We start from the raw sequence: 25,608 nt of genomic DNA, 5'->3' as shown, positions 1-25,608 counted from the left end.
ATAACTGCTGGCGTGGCTCAGCGCTTCACAATAAACCTTAATGGCAAGCGTGCGCGCAATCAACTGATCTGTGAAGTGCAATGGATGAATGGATTATATGCAGCTAAGCATTTACACGTGCCGGCGCAAACAAAATACACACATGCCCGTGATTGTTGGATTCAGAATGCGGAGCGCAGGGCTGCCGATGGGGGGTGTGTTACAATGATTCACGACTGACTTTTTATATAGTTTGTGATATAAATGACTACACAGCGAGTTGGAGGGGGTGCAGGAGCCCGATGTTATTCTGATTTATGAGATACACTACATGGCCAAAACTATGTAGACACAATATTCATGTGTTTTTATGATTTTTCTTTCCTCTTGGGCTTTTGGAAAATGCATGTTTATTACATTTTTTTGGGGAAATATTAATCCCCAGCATTCAACAATATTTTGGATGATAGTTTGCCTCAAGCTTTGTGGCAAAAGTTTACAGAAGGCAATTCATGCACAAAGCAACTTGGACAAAGACTTGCTACACAATCTTATGGACAACCTCTCCACAAGACAGACGACCAGTTGCCCATAGTACAATATACAATAGTACAATGTACAATAGTACAATGTACAATAGTACAATGCCCACGTCTTTCAAATAAGATGCTCAACTCATCTTGGTCGCCCCCTGATGGCTGGCTGCAGTACAAGTCATAAATGCCACCTCCTCTATGTTAGGAGACGGGACACGGACCAAACTAAAAAGTCAAAGTAAGTGGATACAACAGCTCCATACTCAAATACGCAAGATGGCTGCACTTGTGTGTGAGATATTTTGGCTTTGAAAAGTGCTTATTATGATGATTGCTATTATTGTTCAGCTGATAGATATAGAGCAGATCCGTGCCTTATTATTCATCGATCCACTCAGTGACTCAGCTGAAATATATCCTCACAAACGAATAAAAATATTTTACCACTTGTATTAGTATAATATACTTGTGTCCATTACAAATGAATTTCACGTCATGTCATGGTGTCTATACAATCTGTATCTTCTATGGTGCTGGATTGTTCCGCCTCTTTGTTGAGATGGACATTTTTATTTCATCGTTGTATTTAAAACACCAGCTGATGAGATGTTATGAGGATGGAAGAAAATAATTATGAATATTATTAATATTGTTATTATTATTATTATTATTACTTTCTCCCTGTCTCTCCCCTATCTCTCTCTACTTCCCTCTCTCTCTCTGTGATGATGTAGTCTCTCTTTCCCTCTCTCTCTCTCTGTGATGCTGTAGTCTCTCTCCCCTCTCCCTTCCTCTCTCTCTCTGTGATGCATTAGTCTCTTTCTCTCTCCCCCTCCCTCGCTCCCTCTCCCTCCTCCCCTCTCTCTCACTCTGTCTCTCACTCTCCTCTCTCTCACTCTCTCTGTCCCTCCCTCTCTCCCTCTCCCTCCCACTCTCACTCTCTCTGTGATGCTGTGGTATCTCTCTCTCCCTCTCTCTGTCCCTCCCTCTCTCTCTCCCTCCCTGTCTCTCTCTCTCTCTCTCCCTGTGATGCTGTAGTATCTCTCTCTCCCTCTCTCTCTGTCCCTCCCTCCCTCTTTCTCTCCCCCTCTCTCCCTCTCGCTCTGTGATGCTGTAGTCTCTCTCCAGTCTCCAGTAAACAGCAGTCATGGCGACAGTGGTCCAACCGCTCACCCTGGATCGAGGTAAGACGGAGCTTCGCACAATTGTTCATGTTTTATTTCTGTTTTCTCGTCATTTAGAAAACTTGGGAACACGCAGAACCTCCGCGCTTCATCCAGGTGTTTGTTTCTCTGCTCGGATCTTTTCCCACAACGCTTCGTTATTTCCGAAGCAATCTGAGCTAAATAAAAACCAGTCAGTCGGATGCGTGCGCGTATTTTTTTGCAGAGGCAGAGCGCTGGTTTCCTCTGCAAACCCTCTGGATGCTCGCATTTAATCAACCTCATTCATCTGTTATCAAATCATCTTTTATTCCCTTCTTTATTATGTAACCTCCTCGGTGGTATTATTCCATGATAGTGCAGCGCTTCTTTTTCGTCATGTGTAAACAAAACGCCCCTGAAAGGCATGAAAATCTACTTTGGAGACAACTTTCGTGTTTGCATTGGACAGGTGCATGGGACAAGGAAATGGACATGATGTTGTCCTATGGTTGTGCACATGCAACTTGCAAGAATGTGCAATTAAAAGCTGTGGTGATATCTTCAGATGGCAGCCTGTGTTGAGCTGACTCTGGTCATGCAATTGTAGCCCATGTGACTGAAACAGATATTTGGGTATCCTCTGACCTCATGTGCCTCTAGCATGGATCCTCACGTAATTAATAATGTCACCGATGTGGAAGCAGCTTTAATCCCTCAGTGCATTTGGGAGAAGACAGCACCAATGTTCCTGCAATCTTACAAGTCCCCGAAGAACACTGCCAGAAGATTTAAAAAAACACACACACACACACACAAAGCGTCCTATATACACTCATGAGAAGCACTTTAAATCCCCATACTTTCTGGATAAAAGTGTCTATTTTTAGATTGCAAGCAAAAAGATTCCCCAGTCTTAACATCGAGATCAAATGCATATCCGCCGGTGAAACGTAATATTGCACAAGCCTTGCATAGGAAATGGATTCTGTCAAATATAAAGAAAGGAGAAACCATAGCTGTTTCCTCTGTGCCAAGTGAAGCTGGCATTGAGCCCCCAAAGCCACAAGAAGAGATTATAAATACACTAAATCTGGTGTGAGCATGAATTATGGTGCAGGAAGTAATCTGACAGGTGTCACAATTAGCCACAATTGATCATTTTCTGAAATGAGGAATTAGATTTTTGTCCGCTCGCTCAATTGCAATTTGTTCTGCACTAAAGTTTATTGCTCTGGGGCAGTCAAGCTTTACTGATGCACAATCTGTTGCGTGCATTTGCAGAGTTAATATAATGAATAAGATTGCAGCAGCAAACAGATTAGACCATTCCCCCATCCACCACACAACTGATTGAATTAAATAAAGGGACTAAGGTGTTCTGATAAACATGATGCTGAACACTCAACTGTGAGAAATGTCCTTGTCTATTAAAGTTTTATTTGATCCTAGTCGTTTGCTTTGACAGTGACTCAGACGTGACCTCCGCCTGTTTGCAGCGGATCCATATTCACGTGCCGTGGCATGAATTTGACCAGTCAGCGGCTGGCAGCTGTAATGGCCCCGAGCTGTTAGTAATGATAGTTTCACACTGGAACTGTCAAGAGGGAGAGGCAGCATTACAGGATCCCTTTCTCAGCTACTAGGCCGTAATTGCTGATGAAAAGCTGGTTTTCGTCTCATGTTGGGAGCGGCTCTGGTCGCTGAGTTTGTCAAACACACACGGGGAGGAAACAGACAGAGATGTTTAATTTTCAAAGCTCCCACTTGTCTTGTCGGGTCACAGCAGGATGAAAAGATCTTACATCACTGGTCTTCCTGTTATTGTCGGAGGAAATGACGATGATAAGAAAGCACCAGTGCCAAGGACAATGGATTTGAACCTCTCTGTATATATAATAAAAGCATTCAACCATAAATACGAATGTACCAGAGATGATGACAAAGCATCTAATGTGAAACAATGAGTGTAGAGGTCATTGGGATTGTGTCACAGTTGTGGTTGATAAGAATATTTTCTGAAAAAACTTCTTCTATGGATTTGGAAAGAAAAGTTGGACACTATCGCTAAAAAAGAGAGTTTGTGTGCAAGTTGACCAAAAAAAGTAGAAGGTGAAAAAGAAATGCATGGATTCTTCCTTTGCCATAGCTTTTACCCTTCCACCAAATTCGGTGGAAATCATTTGTTGTGTTTTGAGCTAAATGCTAATGCAGCATATTCTCAATGAAATGGCTAACATGCTTATGTTGAGTAGGTATACTGCTGCCTTGTGCACACACTTGTTTGTCAAATATCGAGGTCATGGCGGCACTAGACAAACATTTTGAGGCTCACCAACGTCTGTATAAAATTTCATCCAGTAGCTTACCTGTTGAGATAATTCAGTTTGGATTGAAAGTGGTTGTCAAGCTTTGCCACCCCATGCAGCTAGTGAGGTTAAAACATCAAACAGGTAGAGGTTAACTCCAGCAGTATGCACCTTTTGTTTTCTGTGGGGAGTTAAACCCTTTTTTTTAATACAATTTATATCCTCCTATCTTAACAGATCTGAGTCCTGCTGTCCAAGTCCTTGTTTTCTCGAGAGACCTTACCCCCATCACATGCTCAGTCACACCAGCGAGTTGTGAAGGATTAGAAGTATGCTGATTAGCTGACATTACTCATCGCAGGTTGATATTTCTCCCTCACCTCTTTGAAATACAGAAATAAAGGCTTGCAGACTGATTGTCTTGCAGGGATTCTGTCCAGTAATTAGACAGGATGAAGAAGACGTTAAGAGTAAAATGTTTTTCCGTCTCGGTTTGCACCTCAGGCTCCTGCAGGAGCCATTAGCCCTCAAGGAGTGATTTATTTGCTGTGCTTCAAGGGGATGGAGGCAGTAGGGCGATTTAGAGCTAATTCACTTGGCTTGGGGACATGACTTGTTTGGTAAAAGCTTGTTGTCTAATTTTACTCATTCATAGTGTGATTATTTCAGTTTTTATCAGCTGGAGTTAGAGACAAGGCCACCAAGGACATCCAGGTCGAAGTGGTAGTGGCAGATGGCAAGGCCCTTTCAGGACAATTTATTCCAGCACGCATCCACAAAGCATCTCTCCAGGTACAAAGGTAGGAGCAGAGACAAAGAAAGGTCACCTGAGCCTTTTACCGTCATCTGCTGAGTTGGAAAGTGACATTTCAATCAATAATCAAAGTCAGAATTTGAAAAGAGGATCTTCAGGTTGCAGAGATTTAATCAAGACCCCACAGGAGGAGAATCAGCCTCCGATGCGGACGTGTTTATTTACATCACTGCAGTTTTGACAAAATGACACTGTTAAGCACTGAAAATACTTAATACCATGTTGCCCGGTGCATCCCTGCAACAATGCTGTGGAGCCTCACAGAGCGCCGAAGCCTTCATTATGTGTCACTGTAGGTTTGCTCAGCCCGGTGCATTTCCTCTAATCAGCGAATGATGAGGATGACCTTTTCCAGTCAGCCAGTCTGATGTTAGAAAAGCTCAGGGAAATGAGTTCCCAGGGTGTTCGGCTACACAGACGATAACATTTTACAGAATGCCTCGTTTTGGATTATTTTATTATTCTTGTAAAGTGGAATGACAAGAAGGAACTCTAAAGATCTGAGGAGTATAATTTATTTCCTGTAAAATCACTGCACACCAGGGACACGATTGTTTGTGAGAGATCATTCGCTGTATTAGTCCATCTATATATATATATATATACATCTATAGAATTTACTTTTCCATCCTTATTTTATTAGTGATAATGTTTTCACCAAGGAGGAGGCATGGGTCAGGGAATAACAGATTGAATTTTGGTGCAGATCCAGGAGGCACATCCAAGATTTGTTCTCATCACTTCCTTCAACCCAAACCCTGATTTCTCAGGGAGTAATTCATTAATCTTAATTAATCATATTTAGGGGACTGATTTCTAAGTGTTGTGATCCTCCTCTTTTCTTATTTTGACTATTTCCAAACAGAAATAACGATTTAAATATAAATCCAAGTCTTTCAGCTACTTTAATACAGAATGTTTTGCAAGCTGCCGTATTTCTGTTTTTCTCACGGTGCTGCCTTCAAATTGATGTCATGAGGTCATATTTTCAACATGGGGAGACACGTACGTTGTATGTTTGGCATTCAGGTGATGAACACTGCAGCTAGACTGTCAAGAAAAATGGACGTTGTTATTAAACAGCAACAAGTAGGAAATGCCGGCAAACCTCATCACTCATGAGCCACGGGAAACTTTTCAATTACTTCTCAGTTTATCCTCAGTCCTCTGGTGCTTTTCCTCAGTGGACGTGATGACACACTCACCATCTCTCCATGTAAAGTGAGAAACAAAAGGAATATTTCATGAAACTCTTTTGGAAAATCTCTCGTATTTAAATTCTGTTTGAGGCAGTAGAAATACATTGACCTGCTGGTGTGTGAAATATAAAAGTGAGGGGATGTGCCAACATTAAAATCTGTTGGGCAACAGAAAGTTTTAGGGACTTTAATGCTGCCTTTAACATTGTTTGGCTTTTTCTTTTTGAGATTCATTAATGAGCCTCCTTAAAAACTGAGATTGTATCATCAACACATCATGGAAACTTTGTTCAAAGTCTTGATAGTCACGTAATTAAAAAACAAGTTTCATCAAACTAATTTAATCACTAATGAGAAAACCCTCATCCCTAACATAGCAGAGGGAAATTAATTGCCGACAGTATCTCTGCCGGTGTCACATTCTGCTTAATACAGCAGCAGAGCATTACACTGTCACTGTATCTTGATGTCACTCACGTTAAGGTTTTCCTGGTTTGGTACAAACCTTCTGACTTTTGAGTTTAGTCTGAACCAAAATAAAAAGTGTGAAAGGAGCCTCGGACCACAGTAATAAGTTTTGGACTTTCAAACCAACTGCAGGAAGTTGAGGGAACATTAAACAATAAAATACTTTGCCTCTGACGATATGTTTGAACAACAAGGACGCTCTTTCTGCGCATTCAAACTAAAGATTGACCATTAGAGGATTTATACAGTCGATGTAGGCAGATGATGTGAGAGAAAGAAAACCTAAAACTCCTTCCCCCTCTCTCTGTGGAGAACAATCTGTCAAAGTGAGATGACCTAATTGCGCACAGTCTGTTTTCTTCAGAGATTCGCTAAATTTGGCAAAGTGAAAGTTGTCACTGTTCAAATTTGAGCTTATTTGTTTTGTATATACCGACTGGATCACAGAAGCAGACGTAAAACCCTGCACAGATGTTGCACACATCTGGAATCCCCCAGGGCGCCAAGCTGTGGTCTCTGGGTCGAGATTAAAGTCAATACAATACAATAAAGCCCCCGAAGGCAAAAGCTAATTTCCCACTACTGCATTTCAGTGAAGGAGTAATTAGGTCAGGAAGCCTGCGAAGCGTAGCTCTGGCACGAGTGTTCAAATGTTTTACTCATGAAACAGCTTAGTTTGACTGATGAAAGACTCAATTGCATAACTCAGAGAAAACAGGTTGGGTAGAAGCAGCGTCCAAACACAGGAGGTGGGAAACACGCAGGCTGTCAGGACAGAAAGGTCAAGTCTGGAAGGTAGAACATTTAAAAAGGGCAGTTTTAAAGAGACATCACAGACGTGTGGTGGAAGCTAACGCTAGTGGACGATTTAAGGATAAGCTGGAGGAGGGTTGATGGGGAGACCGGGAAGGTATTCAAGTGGAAGTGGTGATGATCCGAGGTTAGAAACCCGTATGTGGTGAGAACAGATTAGGAATTGGTGGATATTGTTGAATATCATCACTGATGCCCTAGTTAATCTCTACTTTTTACCATCACAGGTCGTGCATGTAAAACCAGTAACGACATCTGTATAATATTGTTCTCTGAAATTCAATGCAGCAGAAGCACACGGTCGAATAACACAACGAAGTACTGGTATTGTTTTTTTTACACGAGATTTTGCAGAACTTGAGTTCGTGCACGTTGTTATCACTCAGCAGAGTTGGTTAATCAAGTGTGGGATCACGTTTTCCTGTGTTCCCCTCCAGCTGAAGCTAATCATAGGCCGTGCATACAACAGGCTCCATGTGGTGTTATCTTGAACTGCGCTTCATTTGTTCTGTCTCTCCTCAGACGAGGGTTTAATATGAGTGTGCTGTTTCACTGTGGTTATGTCAGAGCTATCAGAGAGCACAAGGTCATCCAGGCAGTTTTTCCCTCCCTCCCTCCCTCCCTTCCTCAATCTCTCCGCTAGACTATTAAGCAATGTAACACGTCATTTATCTGCACATCTGACTCTGGAGTTATTTCCCTGCAGTCATCTCAGCTGCACCGTCATGGAACACAATCACCTTTCAGTGCCTCGTCTCCACATGATCGGACACGGCTCAAGCGATGCCCCTCTTCCACGTTAAGCATGTAGATAAATGGAAAAAAAATGTGTCCATATTTGCTGAAAAGTCTCTGCGCTTCGTTTGACAATATCGTGATTTGTTGTGTGAATGAAAAAACAGCACGACAGCAAAGCAGAGAATCTTCAGACGTGTTTTTGGCGTCTGAGATTAGACATCAGTGCAAAAGGTGAGATGTGCCAGCACGGCGCCAGAAAACATTTCATTACCTGTGAGCGGCTCAGTGAGAAGTGGAGAGCCACAGTATATCATTTCCACTCGTTACCATTCATTTCCGTGTGGACCCCTGCAATTACACTGTCTTGTAATCACTGACTCAGTGTCTCTGTGCTGTTCACTCTTAAGGAACATGATGTATATTTTCATTTATTACAATAGCCGTCACTTTCGTTAACGCTGAAACACTTAATTGGCTTTAAACTGTGCGGCTCTTCTCCTTAATGTAAAGCTGAGGATTTTTAAGTTTTGGCCTCATTCAAATAAAAAAGATCGGATCAGGAAACGGGCAGACATCGCTTCTGATCAGCGAGATGAAAACCCTGGCAACGCCCGCAACATCAATCTTTGAAGTTAGGATCCGATTGCCGAGCAGAAGTCCTTGATGTGGATAAAGAAAATGGTGCTAATGAGCATGTGAAAAAAGGAAGTTCTCTCCTGCGTGGCCCTTGACCTCCACTTAATGAGAAAGAAATGCTCATAAACCGCGAGACGCCCTTGCTGCTTGGAAGAGTACCAGCTCATTACAAGCTATTCAGAATCTGTGTTTTTATGTTCTGGCACACAGGTTTAAAAAAAAAGACCCATTATTCTCGATTGAAAATACTGATACAGAATACTTAGCGCTATATCAGCCTTTTAAATCCCCATATGGTGGATTTCAGATGAAAGTGGATCAGTGAATAGATAAATGCTATCACATGCACACAGCTGTCACTGAAGGTCACTTCACCCACATAGAGGAGCATACTCCAGAAATCTGACCAAACAAAACTTTAACTGCAAACACAAAATCTCAAATCTTGAATAAAGAGAATCAGAAAGCAAATAATTAAATACAAATTGAAAACATCCCTCTATTACCTCCTAAGTTACAATTCATTTTATACCATTCATAGAAACTCACAAATTGATTTACCTGACACAAAAAAAACACAACAAAACTTAATTAACACATTTCATTGTATTTCCTCAACAGACTGGCTTTAATGAAATCTTATTTAAATCACAAAATGTATTTCTTTAGAGATTTCAGCTTCCAATCAGACCTTTGTTGGTGAAACAGAACAAAACATGTCCTTGTTACACTGCAAACTCAAGATTCAAACATCTCTCTACAGAAGAAATTGCTCCTAAGTTTCTCTTGAATTTGTTTAATGTCATTTATCAACGCTGTAACACGCACAAACAAAAACTCCACTCGCCGCCACTGTTGTGAAGCAGAAGTCCCTGCAGAGTGAAGAAATGTTGTTGGGTAATGACCACTCATTAAAAACTATAATTTGCCAACACAAGTCAGAAGGAACCTCATTAAATGCATCAACCTGCACTCGATGCTCTTGTATCATGATGCTATATTTTCTCTGGCACATGCATCTTATATTTTCTTTATAGAATTATCACATCTGTAGCTCATTTTACAGAACACAGGCTTTAATGTGAGTCAGCTGGGACATTACAAAGAACCAGTCAGCTGTATAAATTAAAGTAAGACATCGTTTTAGCTGCATGGTTGTTATTGTAGATTGTATGTAAACCCTCTTTCCAAATGAAGCGAATGACTCATTATTTAAAATCTGCGAGTATTATTAGTGTAAACGTGATGATTTTGATGTGATGGTGAGTGAAAGTGAACAGGAAGGTGTGTAGTAGACCACAGCTCGGGGTCAGGGACAGTTTTCTGTCTGAACATGTTCTCCTCTTGTCTTCTGGGTACATCGGCTTCCTGCCACAGTCCAAACACATGCAGATGGGTTTAAGTGGAGACTCTTAATTGACTGAGTGTGAGAGGGTTGTTTGTGTCTTGGTCTTGTGATAGATTGACGACCTGTCCAGCGTGCACTCGCCTAACGTCAGGTGGGATTGGCTCCCTCCACCTTTGAAGGATAAGCGTTTTAGATCATGGATACTTGTGACCGTCCTGACATGTGCACAGTTGTTTGATGACTGATCGATATCGATGGGAAATGAACATACAGTATCAAAACAGACCTCAGTACTTGTATTATTATTAAAATAGAAACGGCTGCATTAGATTTCTCAGTGCCCACTGTTTTTATGTCGAGTGTAAAAGAAAGAGGAAATAAAATTTTACAATCTTTAGTGTTTTTCACATTTCCTCTTTACGGCCCTGATGCAGTATTCACACTGTCAGAGTTCCAGACGACTTCTTCTCTCGTGTCCCTCAGGTCTGCAAGCTCCTCTGTCTGCTGTCTGCTTTATTGAGTAACTCCATATTCCCAGAATTCAATATCAGGGTGTGTGTTTGAGTGTCATGTCTCCAACTACAATTTCTGTTTATCTCTGTGAAAAGAGACACTAGAAGTAGGACGACAGCCTAGAGAGAAAATGATTCGGTTTCTGTTTAGAGCTAAAAGACCCTTGTTCCTGAAGGTACTTTAAATCAACTTTAAATGTGTCGCTGCAACATATCATACACAACAGATGCACAAATAACTTGTATAAAAGAAAACACATCATATGGCTCCTTTTAAAAACTTAAAATATTCAATATGTGTGTGCTTTTCCAGGTTTTATACCATTTAATTAAAATGAAATATCAGCATTCTGATAAAACAAACAACATTTTACCCAGTTGATTAATCAGTAAATAATGAACAGGTTCATCCTTTTGTTGTTGTGGTTCATGTAACAACAAACCAAACTCATCTGTTTTAGGCTGAAGGAACAATCACTTCTCTCTTTCTTCATTATTTATCTCTATTCAGCAAGTCAGTTTCAGAGGGCACGAAATTAATCAGGCATGCCGACGGACTTTTTCAGTGCAGGATAATTAGGGGAGGAGAGCTCAGAGGAACCCCGGAGTCGTGGCGTCTAACTTAAGAGTTACGGTTTAGTGTAAATGCTTCCTAATGCCCGCTGGTGCATACTCGTACCAGGGAGTGTTAACCTTCCAACAAATGAGTGTCTGACTTATTCCCTCGCTTCCTTATTGTCATGCACAGAGCTAAGCCAATGAAAAAGATCCATGGGTTGGATTGGTATTCTATCTTCCCTTCCACTTCTGGCCCTGACTGAGTCTATTTCCATTATCCTCCGCATTGATTAGCTCCAGCACGTTTCACATGGCTTAGCTGTTCGTGTAATTGAAAGGAGCATTCTGTCCCTTTGGTGCGTGCATGCATGTATTCATACCCATGTTCTCTCTCTGCGTCGCCACCGCCAGATGTTGCCAGAGCCATCGAGCTGCTGGAGAAGCTGCAGGAGTCGGGCGACGTCCCCGGTCACAAGCTCCAGTCTCTGAAGAAGGTGCTTCAGAGCGAGTTCTGCACGGCCATCAGAGAGGTGAGTCACGGCCCGAGGAGGGAACCACCGGTCCGTGAACACCGACATAACTCATGTCTTGTGATTCTCCTTTTTTTTTCCTGTGGGAATTTCTGACCTTGTTTTCTATGCAGGAATTATATTTGTGTTTCTGTAGTGAAAGTACAGAACCCAGCAGGGACTCTTTTCTCTGGACTACCCTGGGAAATTAGTTTTTTTTATTTTCACTAACTTTGTTTCTAATTTTGCTGCATTGCATTATTTGTGAAGAAACCATCCAGTAGGCACCATGAGAGCGACAGTTTGCTGCAGTTATATCGTCCTGTGTTTATGTTTATCGTGAAATCTGTACTCACCGCTGGCAGTGGAGTCGTGAGACCCAATCAGGAAGCGAATGCACGTCATGTCTACTACAACACAACCCCCAAGTTCTCAAACAAAAACATGGCCGATGACATTTCAAAAACACCGTGGAGTGGCGTGGACGGCCGGTGTATGGTTCACTTCAGTGATGATGCAGCGAGGACAGTTGTTATTTTCATGACTTCTCCAAAGGTCAAAGACAACGCTCCCTGATGATGCTGTTGAACTTGGAGATATTACAGCAATAACTACGACATCAGAGATCGTTTGAGTCATTGTTGTGTTACATCAATCAGCAAAATCACCTCCACAGGATCAAAAATGTCAGAGTTTATTGCTCGGCCTTATTACTGCCGGAGCCGAACACCAAAACTCAGATGCACAGCGGATTTTTCCGACCGCCCGTGAAACTCACAAAGAGCTTTTTTAAATGATCACAGGGCCAAAAAAACATTACAAGCATTTCATTAACTTGAAAGTTTGATAAGCTCGTTACACTGAATTTTAATTAAACAAATCGCTGTTAGAGATTGGTTTTAATCACATTTTACAGGACGGGATAAAGTGTGCATCATAAACGGGAGCCCTTGTTTTTCTCCCCTCGCTGGAACGCTTTCATTCACACGCTCGCTTAACAGTCACCCGCTGATCCATCATCCTGAAGTCATTCATCAGCAGGACGGAGTACAACAGAGCGTTCACTCTATGACACTGCTACACAGGCTGATACCAGCAGATCTTACATATTTTAGTCTCCTGTCTGTTGTGATATACTTTGGCGTTGCCCGGTGTCGTGCATTAGTTAAGAAAAGAGGATCGGAGGAGCGGGCAAGCAGATGACAGATTCCACCACAGCCTCCGTGTTACAAGTTAATTGTAAACAAAGTGAACATGTAATTTATCCCAGGAATGAAAGCAGACAATTAGCCGACTTAATCAGTATGTCACAGAGACGCTCCACTTTATTTTCTAGAGGGAGTCACGTTGTAAATTAAAGGGAGAGGTTTCACTGCTGCAGAGAACGTGACATCGCCACGGTACGTTTTGTGAATCATTGATCTTGTCCCGGATTTCTGGTCCAGCTGCTGATTTATCTGGTTCATAAAGCAAAAGTTTCTGGAATCTTCTATCTGTAACTTATGTTTTATTTATTTATTTAACACAATCACAGAAGGTCTTTAGATAACTTTTACGAAACCCCTGACATCATACAAAGTGGCAGAGAGGTAGAAAGGACCACTCCTCTCCTCTCATGAGGTCCCTGTAGGGGCGACTGATCACGGTGACAATGAGCTGCTGCTGCTGCTGCTGCTGTCCTTTGCCTAGAGGCAGAGATGCAGACCACTTCACCCAGAAAGCTCAGTCACCAGGGAAACCATCAGAAAGGCTGTGGGTTCAGCGGGCCACAGCGAGGCTGAGTATATTGCGGTCGATTATGGGTTTGTGTGCCGCTCTCTGCGGTGCTGAGCCAGCTGCAAGAAGGGGCTGTAAGTGCTGGCCACTGCATACTGTATAATATTACTGTTATTACGCTGTGGTGGAATATCACAGCTCTCAACAGCTGCGCCCTCCGATGTTCTGTCTGCATCAGGAACAATTACGAGACGGACTCGAGAGGGAGAGCGGCAGTTTGCAGGATTTATGGCCTGATATTGCACAAGTCTTCTGTGTTTGTTTGTGACTAAGGAACGTTTTGTTGACTTTGCTATTAGACTACGTGTTCATCTCAAACATGCACAAACACATGTTTCACTGTTAAAGAGCCACATTGGTGGCCAACATTGTACTTCAGGCTTCGCTGGAAAGACTCGGACTCTGACCCCTCCGGATATATTCAGGAGAATATTGAGATGTCTGAAAACAGGACTCCATTCTTTTCTTCTTCCTTTTTAATTGAATACTTTTGACTTCACGACTCACGTCTCGCTCCTGTGCATCGTCCATCAGTGTTAAGTTGTTAAAACAGCCACTGAGCACAAGTTGAACTGTAAATTCAGTCGTTGGTCATTTGGTCAAACTCACTTCTTTGGACTTTCATTAATGTGGGAGTCCTTTCTTTCTCGTGCAGATATCTCTGAAATGACGCCGTCCTCTTCATGATGTAAAACATTTCAGGGTCTGAAAAGACAAACATAGCACAAGAAGCAGACCGTACGTCCAGCTCCAAACCTGAATCCACCACTTCACGTCAATAGAATTCTGCGAACATGAATCAGCCTTGTTAGGGATGACAGGCTGGCTGTCAATTTGAAGAATGGACGTCAGGGGAAAGAGCCTGTTCAGCAGTGCTGGGCTAAATGACAAAGGGACAGAGTTTGATGAGCTGGTTATATTTCTCCGCCACGTTCATCAGCGGCGAGAGTGGGAGGGTGGGAGAATCCTGCGTGTCCGTGTTAGTCTCACTGCATCAGCCTGAAAGAGTTGTCAGGGTCAATCAGCCTTGCAAATGGGAAAGGAAGGACACAAGACGAGATGACTGGAAGGTCTAACCAGCTGGAAATGATGGAGAGTGGGAATTTGCAGTATATTGGGTTAGAGAGTCCCATCTGACACGCGCAGGAGGTACAGCGCAAAAGAGAGCCGGAGTGATCGAGGCTCTAATGTTACAGCTGTTTTTACGCTTCGGTGGAGATTTTCAATAATAGACTGTTCTATCAAAGCAACATTCCGTCCTCAAGCTCCCACGTCACATTACGCTAACCGTTGGGAGGTGCTTCAAGTCGGACCGTGCAACTTCAATATTCCCACATGCATTGTCGAGTTCTGGTTTTCCAAAAAAACCTCAACCACGAGGCTGAGGTCTCTATTTACCCTCCCCCCTTCTCCTCCGTCTCTCTGACTCAGTAGACGGAGCAGGAAGCCGAAGTTACGAGCAGCATTGTCACGTCAGTCCTCCCCACGAGCATCTCACGCTCTCTCTTGTCTCAGTCGTCACTGTGATACAAACTATTTCTGCGTAGTGTGAAGAGGAGAATTTTAAAGCTGCACCACTACATACTTTTTACATTAAAAATTCCTGTTTCCTTTTCACCAGGGAACGACAGTCGGGTCGTCTGGCTAGAAGAAAGGCGGAAGGGGAATTTAAAAAGATGCCTGCAGGTCAAGTGGCCTTTTAAGAGCAAAGTGCAGCCTCGATGAGAGAAGACTGACAAGAGCTATATTTGTTCCATGTTATGGCTCCGTTATTCAGGGCAAAGCACTCGGGTTTAACATGAGGAGCGATACTGTATTAAATGTTGTATAACACGGCCTTCTTTTGAGCACCATGATACATTTCTGAGTCAATAATACTTTCTTGTGCACAAAGAAAATGTTTATGTCTGACTAGAATGGCACTCAATCGTGTTCTCGCGTCAAAAAGAATCGGCCTCTTTGTCCGTTTGCGTGCCAACATTTAATGGGTTCTTTCTTTGGCACCCTTCCACCAAGTTGACCCTTTCAGTAGTTCTTGCTTAATCCTTTTGACAAACAAACCAATCTGAATTATTTCCAGGGAAATTCCTCAATCTCTTCTTTCTTGGCCCAAGTTCTATTTGTTTGATTGTGGGGTTTTACATTATATATTATATACATTGCATTTGTTTATAATAAAGTTTAAACTGTAAACTGCCACCTGCCAAGACCCAACAGTCTGAAGGTAAATACGATTTCTGTATCCTAAGGGCTTGATAATGATATGTTAGAAATCATTGCATCAAGGTCAATTTCTTATTTTACAGTCAATTCAATCTAAAATATATTTCTCCTTAAAAAATGGGATCAGGCTCTATATTTTATTAATAAATGAAACTAAATTGCTCAGGGATGCTCAATCACTTGTAAAACAATGGCCTCCCTATTCTCTTGATGGTCATTCATTAAGCCGTCAGCTGCCAAAAAATCCATCAGTCACACACACTGAAGATGTTCTTCTTCCCTGGAATGATTGTTTTCCAACGCAGCGCTGTGCCATTATTTTCCCTCTATTACCAGATGCCAAATATCAGATGAGCACTGCAGCTCTATGTATGACACTCCTGTCATGTCTGGAGAAAAAACAATTACCAGACATTTGCATAACACAGTCCGATGTGTGATGGCCCGTAATTGCTTTTGTGAGCATTGTTTTTACAGATGAAGCATTGTTATAGATCACATGTGTGTAAACGTGGCGCCAGTTGCAGAATAAATGGGTGTAATTAGCAGTTGCAGTCATAAAGGGATAACTGAGGGAAAGGGAAGCCACTCTGCAGACACACAGAGGCAAGGAAACCTGTCATGGCATTAAAGAGCTGCGCTCAGCCTCGAGGAGTGCAGAGGTGGAGGAAGTCCTGGGGAAAAGGTGTCATGTGGGAATTCAGTGTGTTTGCGTTTGTGTGTGGACTCCAGGTTTTCTTTTATCCACAAGCATCACTGCAATAAATTTTACAAAAATGTGTTGCAGTCTGCATCGGGGAGCCGCGCTCTCAGAGGCTGCTCATTTTTATTCTTTGAGATTCATGAGCAAGCAACATAGCATAAGCTCGGGGATATTTCTTTCTACCCACACTGAGATCTCTACATACAAATATCTCGCGGTCTGGAACCTATCTCTATATATATATAGATTCTTTTGATGTTACAGGAGAGGGCTTTGTAATGTTGTACTGTGATATATGAAAGCTTCAAATTCTAATTTGACTTGCTCACTTGCTAAATGAACTTAAACGGCCACCGTTTAAAGCATTGGAGGGGCGATGCACAAGTTGCACAAGCAACTATAGAGAAACTTTATCTACAATAATCGTCCTGCCGTTGTTTTACAATGATAAAAAGGGGGGGTTGCATATCTGACATTTAAAAGTCTAACAGCTGCAGAACAGATGGCTTCAAGTGCTCGCACAGAAAAGTTTTGTTGTCATTACAGTATCTTAACTTTACATCCTCATTCCACTCTGTCTCTGTCTTCTTCTTCTCTTTTATTCTTTGAACGAGTTCGGTGGTAAGTGGTCTTCACAAGACAGGTCTTAACTGGAAAGGTCAGCTGTCGGCATTGATTCTGTCTGCCTTGTTTTTCACCCAACTGGATGTACAGCAGTGCATGTCTGGGCTCCAGTTCAGGCACCACAGTATTGTATTTCTGCCTGTCCTGACTCTCTGTGCTGCTTATGAAGTCAGGACCAGAGCGTGCCTCAGTCTCCGGAGCTCAAGACTCTTCTTTAGTGTGGGAGCACAAACGTAAAATAACTCAAGGACCGAGTCTGATGTGTTCTCCATCAGTTGCCTTGTCAAGGATGTTTATACCCCTCCCCATTTGTTGGTGATGCAAAACAGATTGACCACTGAACAGATTTCCTCGACTGTCGGTGGATGGTTGAGTTAAGATGTAGGACATTCTCTCTGAGGTTATGTTTTTTTTTCAGCTGCTGTACAAGATAGGGCGAGAAATCTGGAACAACCACCAATGTGTAGCCGAGTTAATGTTTATTCAATTTAAGGGGGAAGTTGGGCCTTGGCGGTGGAACTAGTTTGAAATTGACAGTTTGAGCTCAGGTGGTGGTTTCAGATTTCAACAAAAAATTATTAAAACAACTGCCTCTCTTCATTTCTCTCAGGTGTACCAGTACATGCATGAAACAATCACAGTGAATGGCTGTCCAGAGTACCAGGCGAGGGCCACAGCTAAGGTAAGAACTGTCTCTTTTCTCAGAAGCTAGTTCATATGTGATCATGGAAATTATTGATCCTTTTCCTGTGCTTTAGCGAAACACGCTGTTGTAGGCTAACAAGGTCAGCACTGTCATTTCCAGGGGTTGAAAGTATAGAATTAAATGCGCTAATCTAATTTCCGTGTGCAAAAGAGGCGAGCTTTACCCGGCAGGACATTTAATCAGTGCCTGCAAGAGACTACAGGTCTTTATGATCTGATGCTTTCATGTGAAGAGGACAAAGAGGAGGATGTGCATGATGACAGCACCTCTCGGCCCTTTAGCGGCTTCAAATCATGACCAGCTCTTCTCTCTGCTGCCGGCTCCACCGACAGTCTTTATGCTAATGGTTGATAAACATACTTGATAAACCTCCTTGCTTGGAGGGAATCGCTGGGACGATCGCTGCCTGCATCTTTGCATTAATGCAGCAAAAGTCAGGAGATGATTTGCTTGATTTGATATAATATATAAATATAACAATAAATCTCGTTAAGTGCATGGTATTCTCAAATATGTCGCTCCTTTGAACAGAGTGCACAAAATCTTAGCCTGAAAAATCCGGAAAGAACATTTTATTGATCTTTCATTTGTTACTACATTTGGAATGTCTCCTTTTTTCATCAAGTAGGTTCCATTGTCTAATCTGGGAGAAAAAAAAAATCTTTATTTATGACTAAAGTCGAGTAATTTCCCTCCGCAAAGACACTGTGACTAAGCCCGGAGCAACCATGAAGACATGATTTAAGCAGCTTTAAAACTCTCCTCTACTTTCTCTTTCTTTGCCCCAAACTTTGAGAAGTTTCTGCTCCTAAATCTGTATTAAAATTGCATATCCACCGGGAAATTAAGCACACGGCTAATGGCCTGAGCTGGCTTAGCCGTGGGGGCCTCTCTCAGCTGGGAGGACCCGGTCTGTTCAAAAAGTTTTTACTCTCCTAAGAGAAATTCATGAAGCCAAGTCACGGTGCCAGTTTCATTTAATCACATGTGAAAGGAAAAGAGGTGTGTGTACAGTAGCAACGATATTGAAAATGAAGCAGCAGCAGCAACAATGATGAAATATGTGAAATATGTGACGCTGCCTCTGTCCGAGTGTTTAGTTCATGAGACGGCAAATCTCTTTACGATCAGGATTTGTGTTTCACCTGAACAACTCGATTCTCCTTGATTGCTCCATTAATGAAATTAATTCAGCCTCTGAGTCCTGGCCTGAGGCTTCTAACGCTGATCTTAATAGAGACATGGAGTATCAGGGCCATGTGGGAGGGGGGGGAGCAGATGATCAAATGACTGTGAAGTCATATTTATACAGTGTGGCGTGTCTGACCAGGGAAGTATCTCATAGTGAGGTTTTCATAAGACGGGAGGCGCCGGGCCATCTGCCAGCTTGTGTTTCTATTCGCAGAATCCAAGATAAAGTTGTGAAGGTCGATGTGCCGTGAGGCCGGGGGAGGCGACGGCGTGCATGCTGAGGAGCTGCCTCCGGGCCTCACGGTGGGACGAGGAGGGAGGGAAGAGGAGAGGGGACAGAGAGCCGATGGGAAAAGGAGGAGACACAACACAACAAAACAAAGAGTCGGAGAGGAGATACAGATGAGCAGATTTGGCTGAAATGAATGTGGATATATGAATATGGAGGAGAGATGCCGCCTGCAGCGAGCATCAAAGGACTGAAAGTGCCAAGATACTCAACTGCTCCTGGGGAGTTTGGATTCACAACTCCAGCAGAGCCTCCCTCTCCTCTGCTTTTTCCTCCTCCCTAAATGTTTTCAATCAGCGTTTACTCAGCGTGTGTGTTAATCCCTGCGCTTAGAAATACAGAGAACTTCTCATGTGAAGTCTAAATCCGAAATCCCTCCGTTGTGGTCCTCTCTGCTGAAATAAGAAGAAGCAGCAGATGAGTGAAACCTGCCTTCCTCAGACTCGCCTCTGAGGAAAAACATGTTGTTCTTTGGCTTCTGTAAAATCAAAGATGTTCAAAGCATCTTAAAGAGTAAAATGTTGTGCATACTCAAATTCCCAATGTGTAGAAATGTAGTAGGAGTTACTGATGAGATGATGATATCTCATCGTTCCTCTTTTTCAGGCCACGGTCGCAGCCTTCGCAGCCAGCGAGGGTCACTCCCACCCACGGGTGGTGGAGCTCCCCAAGACGGAGGAGGGGCTGGGCTTCAACGTGATGGGAGGCAAAGAACAGAACTCGCCCATCTACATCTCCCGCATCATTCCAGGAGGCGTGGCAGAGAGACACGGCGGCCTGAAGCGAGGGGACCAGCTTCTGTCCGTCAACGGCGTGGTAAGTTCAACCAGACTCACGTTTTGATTCAGGGCACAGGGAGAGGGGCTCGACATACAGATTAAATACTAGATAAACATCTCACCAGATAATAAAATGGAGTCAATATTATTTTTTAACCAATACTCAAATCAGCTTCTCCTCCCTCTCTCCGAACCCCCCCCCCCCCGCAGAGCGTGGAGGGCGAGCATCACGAGAAAGCGGTGGAGCTGCTGAAGGCGGCCAAGGACAGCGTGAAGCTCGTGGTCCGCTACACGCCCAAAGTGCTGGAGGAGATGGAGGCGCGCTTCGAGAAGCTGCGCACGGCCCGGCGGCGCCAGCAGCAGCAGCTCCTCATGCAGCAGCAGCAGCAGCAGAACCTGGCGTCTCAGCAGAACCACATGTCGTAGGTGAGGCGCTTCATTGCTTTAAGCGTAAAGGATGGGGAGGGGGTGATGGAGGACATACAACATGTTCTCCTTTATGGCGTCATAAAATAAATTCATACAGATCCATGCAGCATTGTCTAGAGAGGCAACTCTAGAGATGTTTACTATTCCTCTGGCCGATGAATTAGTATGAAGATGAATTTATATACGTTTACAGTTTTCTGAGAACTCTTGATAAGGAACCTAACGTTGGAGCGTTAGCTTCTAAAGTCCCTGGGAAACTCTGCTCTGGTGCTTTATTTCATCACACAGTCTCAGTCTGGGTGAACGACTGAGGTCAAATGGAGATGAGCACAGATTATCTTTGAGCTTCAGCATGAGCTTTATATTTTTTTTTGTTCTGGATTAGAGGTGTCTGCTATTTTAGGACTCAGACGTTATAAAACAAAATCAGAGGAACACATACTCACACGCAGTTTTACCTTTTTATCATTTCCCTTATGAGCACGTGCTCCGCCTCAGGCTTGAAAAACTTCAGCCAGAAAATCCTGAAGCAGAATTTTTAGCATCATCAGTAAACCTACTTCTAATCTCCTGCGTTTATTCCAAGATTTACTAACTCAGATGCTCAAAATCATTAATTATGGAGCATTTTATGACTTTGTTTTTTCAAGTGTGTAATTATAAATACTGTTTACTTGAGTTTTCAGTAGCTGAAGCCAGGGAACATAGAAGGAGATCTGCTCGTGTACGTCCTGGTATGAAGCCTGAAACCTCAGTGGTATATTTAGCAACCTGCAGCAGCAGCTGGTAACCTCTGTGAACACATCAGCGCTTCAGCTTTGTTCTGCCAGTGATTCTGTTGTAAGGGCAGTAAATTATTAAAACCTAAAACCGATTACATCTGCGGCTCGTGCTTCGCAGGTATGTGGATAAGTAGATACAGCCTGCAGGGTCGTTTCTTGGTACAGCTACAGCCGAATGGATCAGCTGCACACCTGCCCCAGACTGTTTTTACAATTTTGACTCCAAATTTAGACCAAAGCTCTGCGCTGCCACTCAAACTGAAGCAAACTGAGGGGAAAAAACAAGCAACTTTTCAGACCACGAAGTGAAATCACATCATTATTCGTCTAATTCTTCTCAGACTTATCAAATTATTACGTCTCCCCGGCGTATTTGGAGGCGGGTGTGTGTCCAAGTTCTCCTTGGCTCTGCCTGTTTGATGCTAAATCCCCCCAAGCGTCTCTCTTGTCTTGCTCTTGGCACCGAGCAGCTTTGGAAGGTATTTGGGAGCTTGTAACTGTGTGTTGCGGTGGAGCCACAGACAGGGAACCGAGCAGGGATCGTGTTTTATCAATGCCGACACTCCGATCGCAGAGATTTGCTTTGGCAGCAGAGAGTATTAAGCTTTTCTGTCTGTGTCTTTTCCTCTCTCTCTCTCTCACACACACACACACACACACATTTTTATAGAAGCTAGTCGTGGTCAAATAACAGAGAGATGTTTTAAATATATGATATAATATTTCCAGGTCATATATGGATAGATGGATGGATAGATAGATAGATAGATAGAAGAACAGATGAGCTTTAACAGAATCACTCTCAGCTTGTTTCTCTTTTTATTTTCTGCACGCAGGGTGTTCCAAAAGAAGAAGAAGGAGTGAACAGGGGGGAGAGCGGAAAGGTGCATCTCAGAGACCATCTGTTTGTGTTGAAGATCCCAAAGGAAAAACTAACAAGTGAAAGACTCTTTTACTTCCTCTCACTCTCTATCTCTTCTCTCTATCTCCCTCTATCTCTCTCTGTGGCTTCCAGCGTTCCACCGATAACCGAGAAAAAAAACCAGAGAGCCGTGACACATCCTGAAACTGGTGCTTCGAGGGAGGCGAGCGCTGAACGTCGTCCGGTTTAACTTTGTATTCCCTCTAATAAGCTGTTTCCCTCTGATCTGGTTGTGGCTCTGAAACTGAAACTCCCTTTTCTCTTGTGTTTGTCGGTTTGTTTATTTTTTGATCGCTCTTGGACGTTACACCGTCTCTCGACATCGATATCATTTGTACAGTGGATGTTTCTATTGATTCTTCAATTGGTGCTTGTGTCTCTGTATGAATGACCATTGATTATTGATTTCTCTATTTTTTTGTCCTGTTTTGGATGAACCTGAACTTTTCTACCTTCCGAACTGTAGCAAGAAAACGTTTTATTTTATTTTATTTGTAATCTGGTAGATTTAGCAATAACAGAGATTATTTTCAGTTTCGCATTTTAACACTGACTTCATCGCCTCATTCATACAGACGGTAGATACAGAAGCTGTGTCTCAATTCAGGGGCTGCATCCTCTGGAGGCTCCTTCAAACGCGTCCTTCCAAGTCCCAGAGAAACAAATGCTCCAGCCGGCGGATCCTTCTTGGCCCAACCTGTCCCAGGATTCATTGCACTTGGGTTATAACCATTTTTCAAAGGCGTAATGGCGCCAGCAAGCACAGAATCGTCCGATGCTTCAACTCAACCGTGCAGCTAACGGTCCACATAATAAAAAAAAAAAACCAAGGGGCATTAAAACGTTCTCGTCATGTCCAACTTTAACTCTGTTGCCAGGTAACAGCAATAAGGGACAAGAGCATCTCACTTTGGTTCGGCCTCCGTGAAGACTGCCTCGTTCTGAAGGATGCAGCTGAACTGAGACACAGAGTTCACGGGACGGGTGCAAAAATACAAGCGAACTGGGTCTAACGCACCGAACGGCAGCTTCTGAGTCCAAATCTGTGCCATTTAAAGAGATTATTGATGTACAGGAGGCAAAACATGTGCAATAATAATTATTATTATTATAATGGCTACTCCCAGATGAGATTTATCCAGAAAAAGAATAAATATAAGCCTGATCCGAAATATTATTCATGTCCTGCAAACTGATTCAGCAGTTTCATTAGAATGAAACCAGAATAATGTTTATTTTTCAGACGCTTCTATTGAATAGTTTATGAGATGAGAGATTTTAACACAAAGTTTTATTGTTCCTTTAGAATATTACGTGTTCGATTATTTTATTAGTTGTATAACAGCAGATCCAGTAGTTTCTGTTCTGACGATCATAGTGAACTATACGACGAGACTGTGTAGAACCTTCTTCTTTTCTTTTTCTCGTCTCAACCTGTTTCTCAACCTCCAGAGTCAAAGTGGTATATCCACCAGGTCTGTGTTTACTTCTCCATTTTCTTCCTCCCAGAAACTTCACTTCTCTGTTGATGCCTGTGTTTCTCACACTGTCCCGTGTTTTTTCTTTCTTTTGTTTTGCCAAATCATGCAGACTCTAACCCTGAGGCTGTTTTCTCTTTATCCAGAGCAAATACAAAACACAAAGCACATAATTTCTTGTTTATGCCCTGGGACTTTTATGTTTTTCCTTTGCAGAATGAAAAATTGCAGATTATTTCTTTGGTATCATGGATTTATTGATCTAATGTTAAGGATTCATTCTATCACGTGCCACACGTTTCCTAAATAACCTGTTTAGCGTTAAGGTCGCTCAGCGCCAAAGCTTTTTTCGTGTTCGGTGACATTAAGGTTTCAGGTTTTATGGGAAATTCAAAAGTTTTTGTTCAAGCAGAACATCTGAATACGACAGATCCCTTTTTGTATCTTTCAATCACAGGTACTTTTCTTAATTGACTTGCATTTTTGAAGCTGATGGTCCTGTACTTAACGTAAAGATAAAAAAAAGACAACACAACTGTTGATATGCAATTGTTATACATACTATATTTGTATAAATAAATCTATGTGCTTGTGTACAGTGACCATGTGTCCGCGCTTCCTTTAAATCTCTGATGGTCTCACCATCTACATTATCAGCGTGACATCCAGAGGTCGGCGGTTTGATCCCTGTCCCCCCAGCTCTGCATGCCAGAACACTACTAACACAAGATTATATGATAAATAAATCATTGAGACCGCTTCGATTTTTCTTTTATATTTCCACAATAAGAACGAGACAATAATGTGAAGGATGGTTCGGCCTTGGTGGAGGTATGAGCTCAGAAAAATAAAGGGAAAATGCTCCGTGGCCTCCGCCAGTTCACACGTGTTAGTATAAATGTCTGATTATTTCATAAAGATCTCTGAGAAAAAAATCACATAATAACATTGAGTCACTGATGATCGTTCTGTTTTCATCATGCAGCGTCTGGAGGTCGAGTGATTGAATGTCATCAGTGGCCTTTTGTCAGCTCAGAACAAACCAGTCTCTGAAACTAACAACGAGACTCCTTTAAAACGTACGACACTAAACTTTGCTGCTGACGGCAGAAGTTGTTTTTCTTTAGCTGCAGTAAAACGTCTCCTCCGCCTCATAACCTCTCGATGAGCAGAGGCTGAAGTGACAAAGCTGAGGAGCGAAGGTGACGTCGCTGCAGGTGACAAATCCCTCACCGGGGTTTTAATCAGGAGAGGCTGAACGTGACGCCTCCTCCAGGATCACAAGCTGAAACTGTTCATCTTTCACTCTGACAAAAGGCAGAAGCTCTGAATCCTTCAACCTGAGGCACAGATGATAGAATAATACAAATGCTCTCATTTGTTTTTGTTTTTAAGCTGGAGCTGAATGACGAGATCACTTTAAATTCAGCCTGAACAAAAACAAAGTTATTCTCCTCATGATGTTTTAATTTGAATAAAGGTTTAAAAAACATAAAGTTAGGAACCTGGTTATCCATTACACACGACTGAGTTATTCAGATGCCTTATTAAACCTCTCACATTTGGTCTGAAGACTTTAAATATAGTTCGTAGGTTTCTCAGTGTGGGATAAGTTAATATCTTTACGTCCCAACGTTTCTCTCAAGATGCTGGAGCATTTTAAAACGACGGCAGCAAAAGAAACCTCTGACTCCACTCGTTCTCGTGTAAATCATCAAAGAATCAGCTGATTTCATCGACTTGTTCAGAATTGACTGAGGTTTAGATTCACCCGGTTTTATTTCATGTTCCTGCAGCTTCTCGCTCCGTCAGCTCCTCCACATCACTCGTGCTGCCTGAGGCCACAGTCGACTCTCCACAGAGTTATACTCAGTGTTCTCCTCAAATCTGAGAACTTTGGTGAATCCCTGTATCTTCAGTAGATGCGATGTAATAATAGTGATGATTTAACTTGTCAAAAAACAGAAGATAGGCCTCAGGGGTGAGACGATTAAAGTCCAAACATGGAGGCTAACGTGACTAGTTAGGCGATAATGTGGGAAACAGAAGAAACACCTCTGTCTTGTGGTTTAAACTGGTACTACAGTAATGGCTGGGCGAGGGGTGAGGGGTGTGACTCCAGGCTGCCACAGAGTTCTTTTATAA

At 42.6% G+C, this 25,608-nt stretch overlaps 1 protein-coding gene across 4 annotated transcripts; it reads left to right on the top strand.

The window, feature by feature from the left end:
- The first annotated feature begins 1,510 nt into the window (after window positions 1–1,510).
- lin7a (lin-7 homolog A (C. elegans)) lies at window positions 1,511–24,065 on the top strand. 4 transcript variants are annotated; one of them, XM_020105473.2, is made up of 7 exons: window positions 1,511–1,699; window positions 11,464–11,582; window positions 17,498–17,569; window positions 19,680–19,889; window positions 20,063–20,274; window positions 21,900–21,947; window positions 22,079–24,065. In XM_020105473.2, exons 1-6 carry the CDS (start codon window positions 1,663–1,665, stop codon window positions 21,925–21,927), a joined length of 678 nt encoding a protein of 225 aa, XP_019961032.1. In that variant the 5' UTR covers window positions 1,511–1,662; the 3' UTR covers window positions 21,928–21,947; window positions 22,079–24,065. The 4 variants fall into 4 exon arrangements, with proteins under 4 accessions (XP_019961032.1, XP_019961031.1, XP_019961034.1 ...); XM_020105475.2 differs by having other exon boundaries at window positions 1,518–1,699; window positions 20,063–20,278; XM_020105472.2 differs by having other exon boundaries at window positions 1,512–1,699; window positions 21,900–24,065.
- Window positions 24,066–25,608: the final 1,543 nt, after the last annotated feature.

The sequence above is a fragment of the Paralichthys olivaceus genome, chromosome 23 (genome assembly GCF_024713975.1).
Source record: "Paralichthys olivaceus isolate ysfri-2021 chromosome 23, ASM2471397v2, whole genome shotgun sequence".
Taxonomy (NCBI): Eukaryota; Metazoa; Chordata; class Actinopteri; order Pleuronectiformes; family Paralichthyidae; genus Paralichthys; species Paralichthys olivaceus.
The sequence above is the reverse complement of the archived record's forward strand: the minus strand, read 5'-3'. Positions and strand labels throughout refer to the sequence as shown.

Excerpts from the sequence above, each read along its gene's own strand:
- lin7a (XM_020105473.2), top strand. The coding sequence starts at position 1,663 with ATGGCGACAGTGGTCCAACCGCTCACCCTGGATCGAG. Across the intron at positions 1,700-11,463 it reads ACCGCTCACCCTGGATCGAG|ATGTTGCCAGAGCCATCGAG; the intron begins GTAAGACGGAGC and ends CGCCACCGCCAG. Across the intron at positions 17,570-19,679 it reads AGGCGAGGGCCACAGCTAAG|GCCACGGTCGCAGCCTTCGC; the intron begins GTAAGAACTGTC and ends CCTCTTTTTCAG.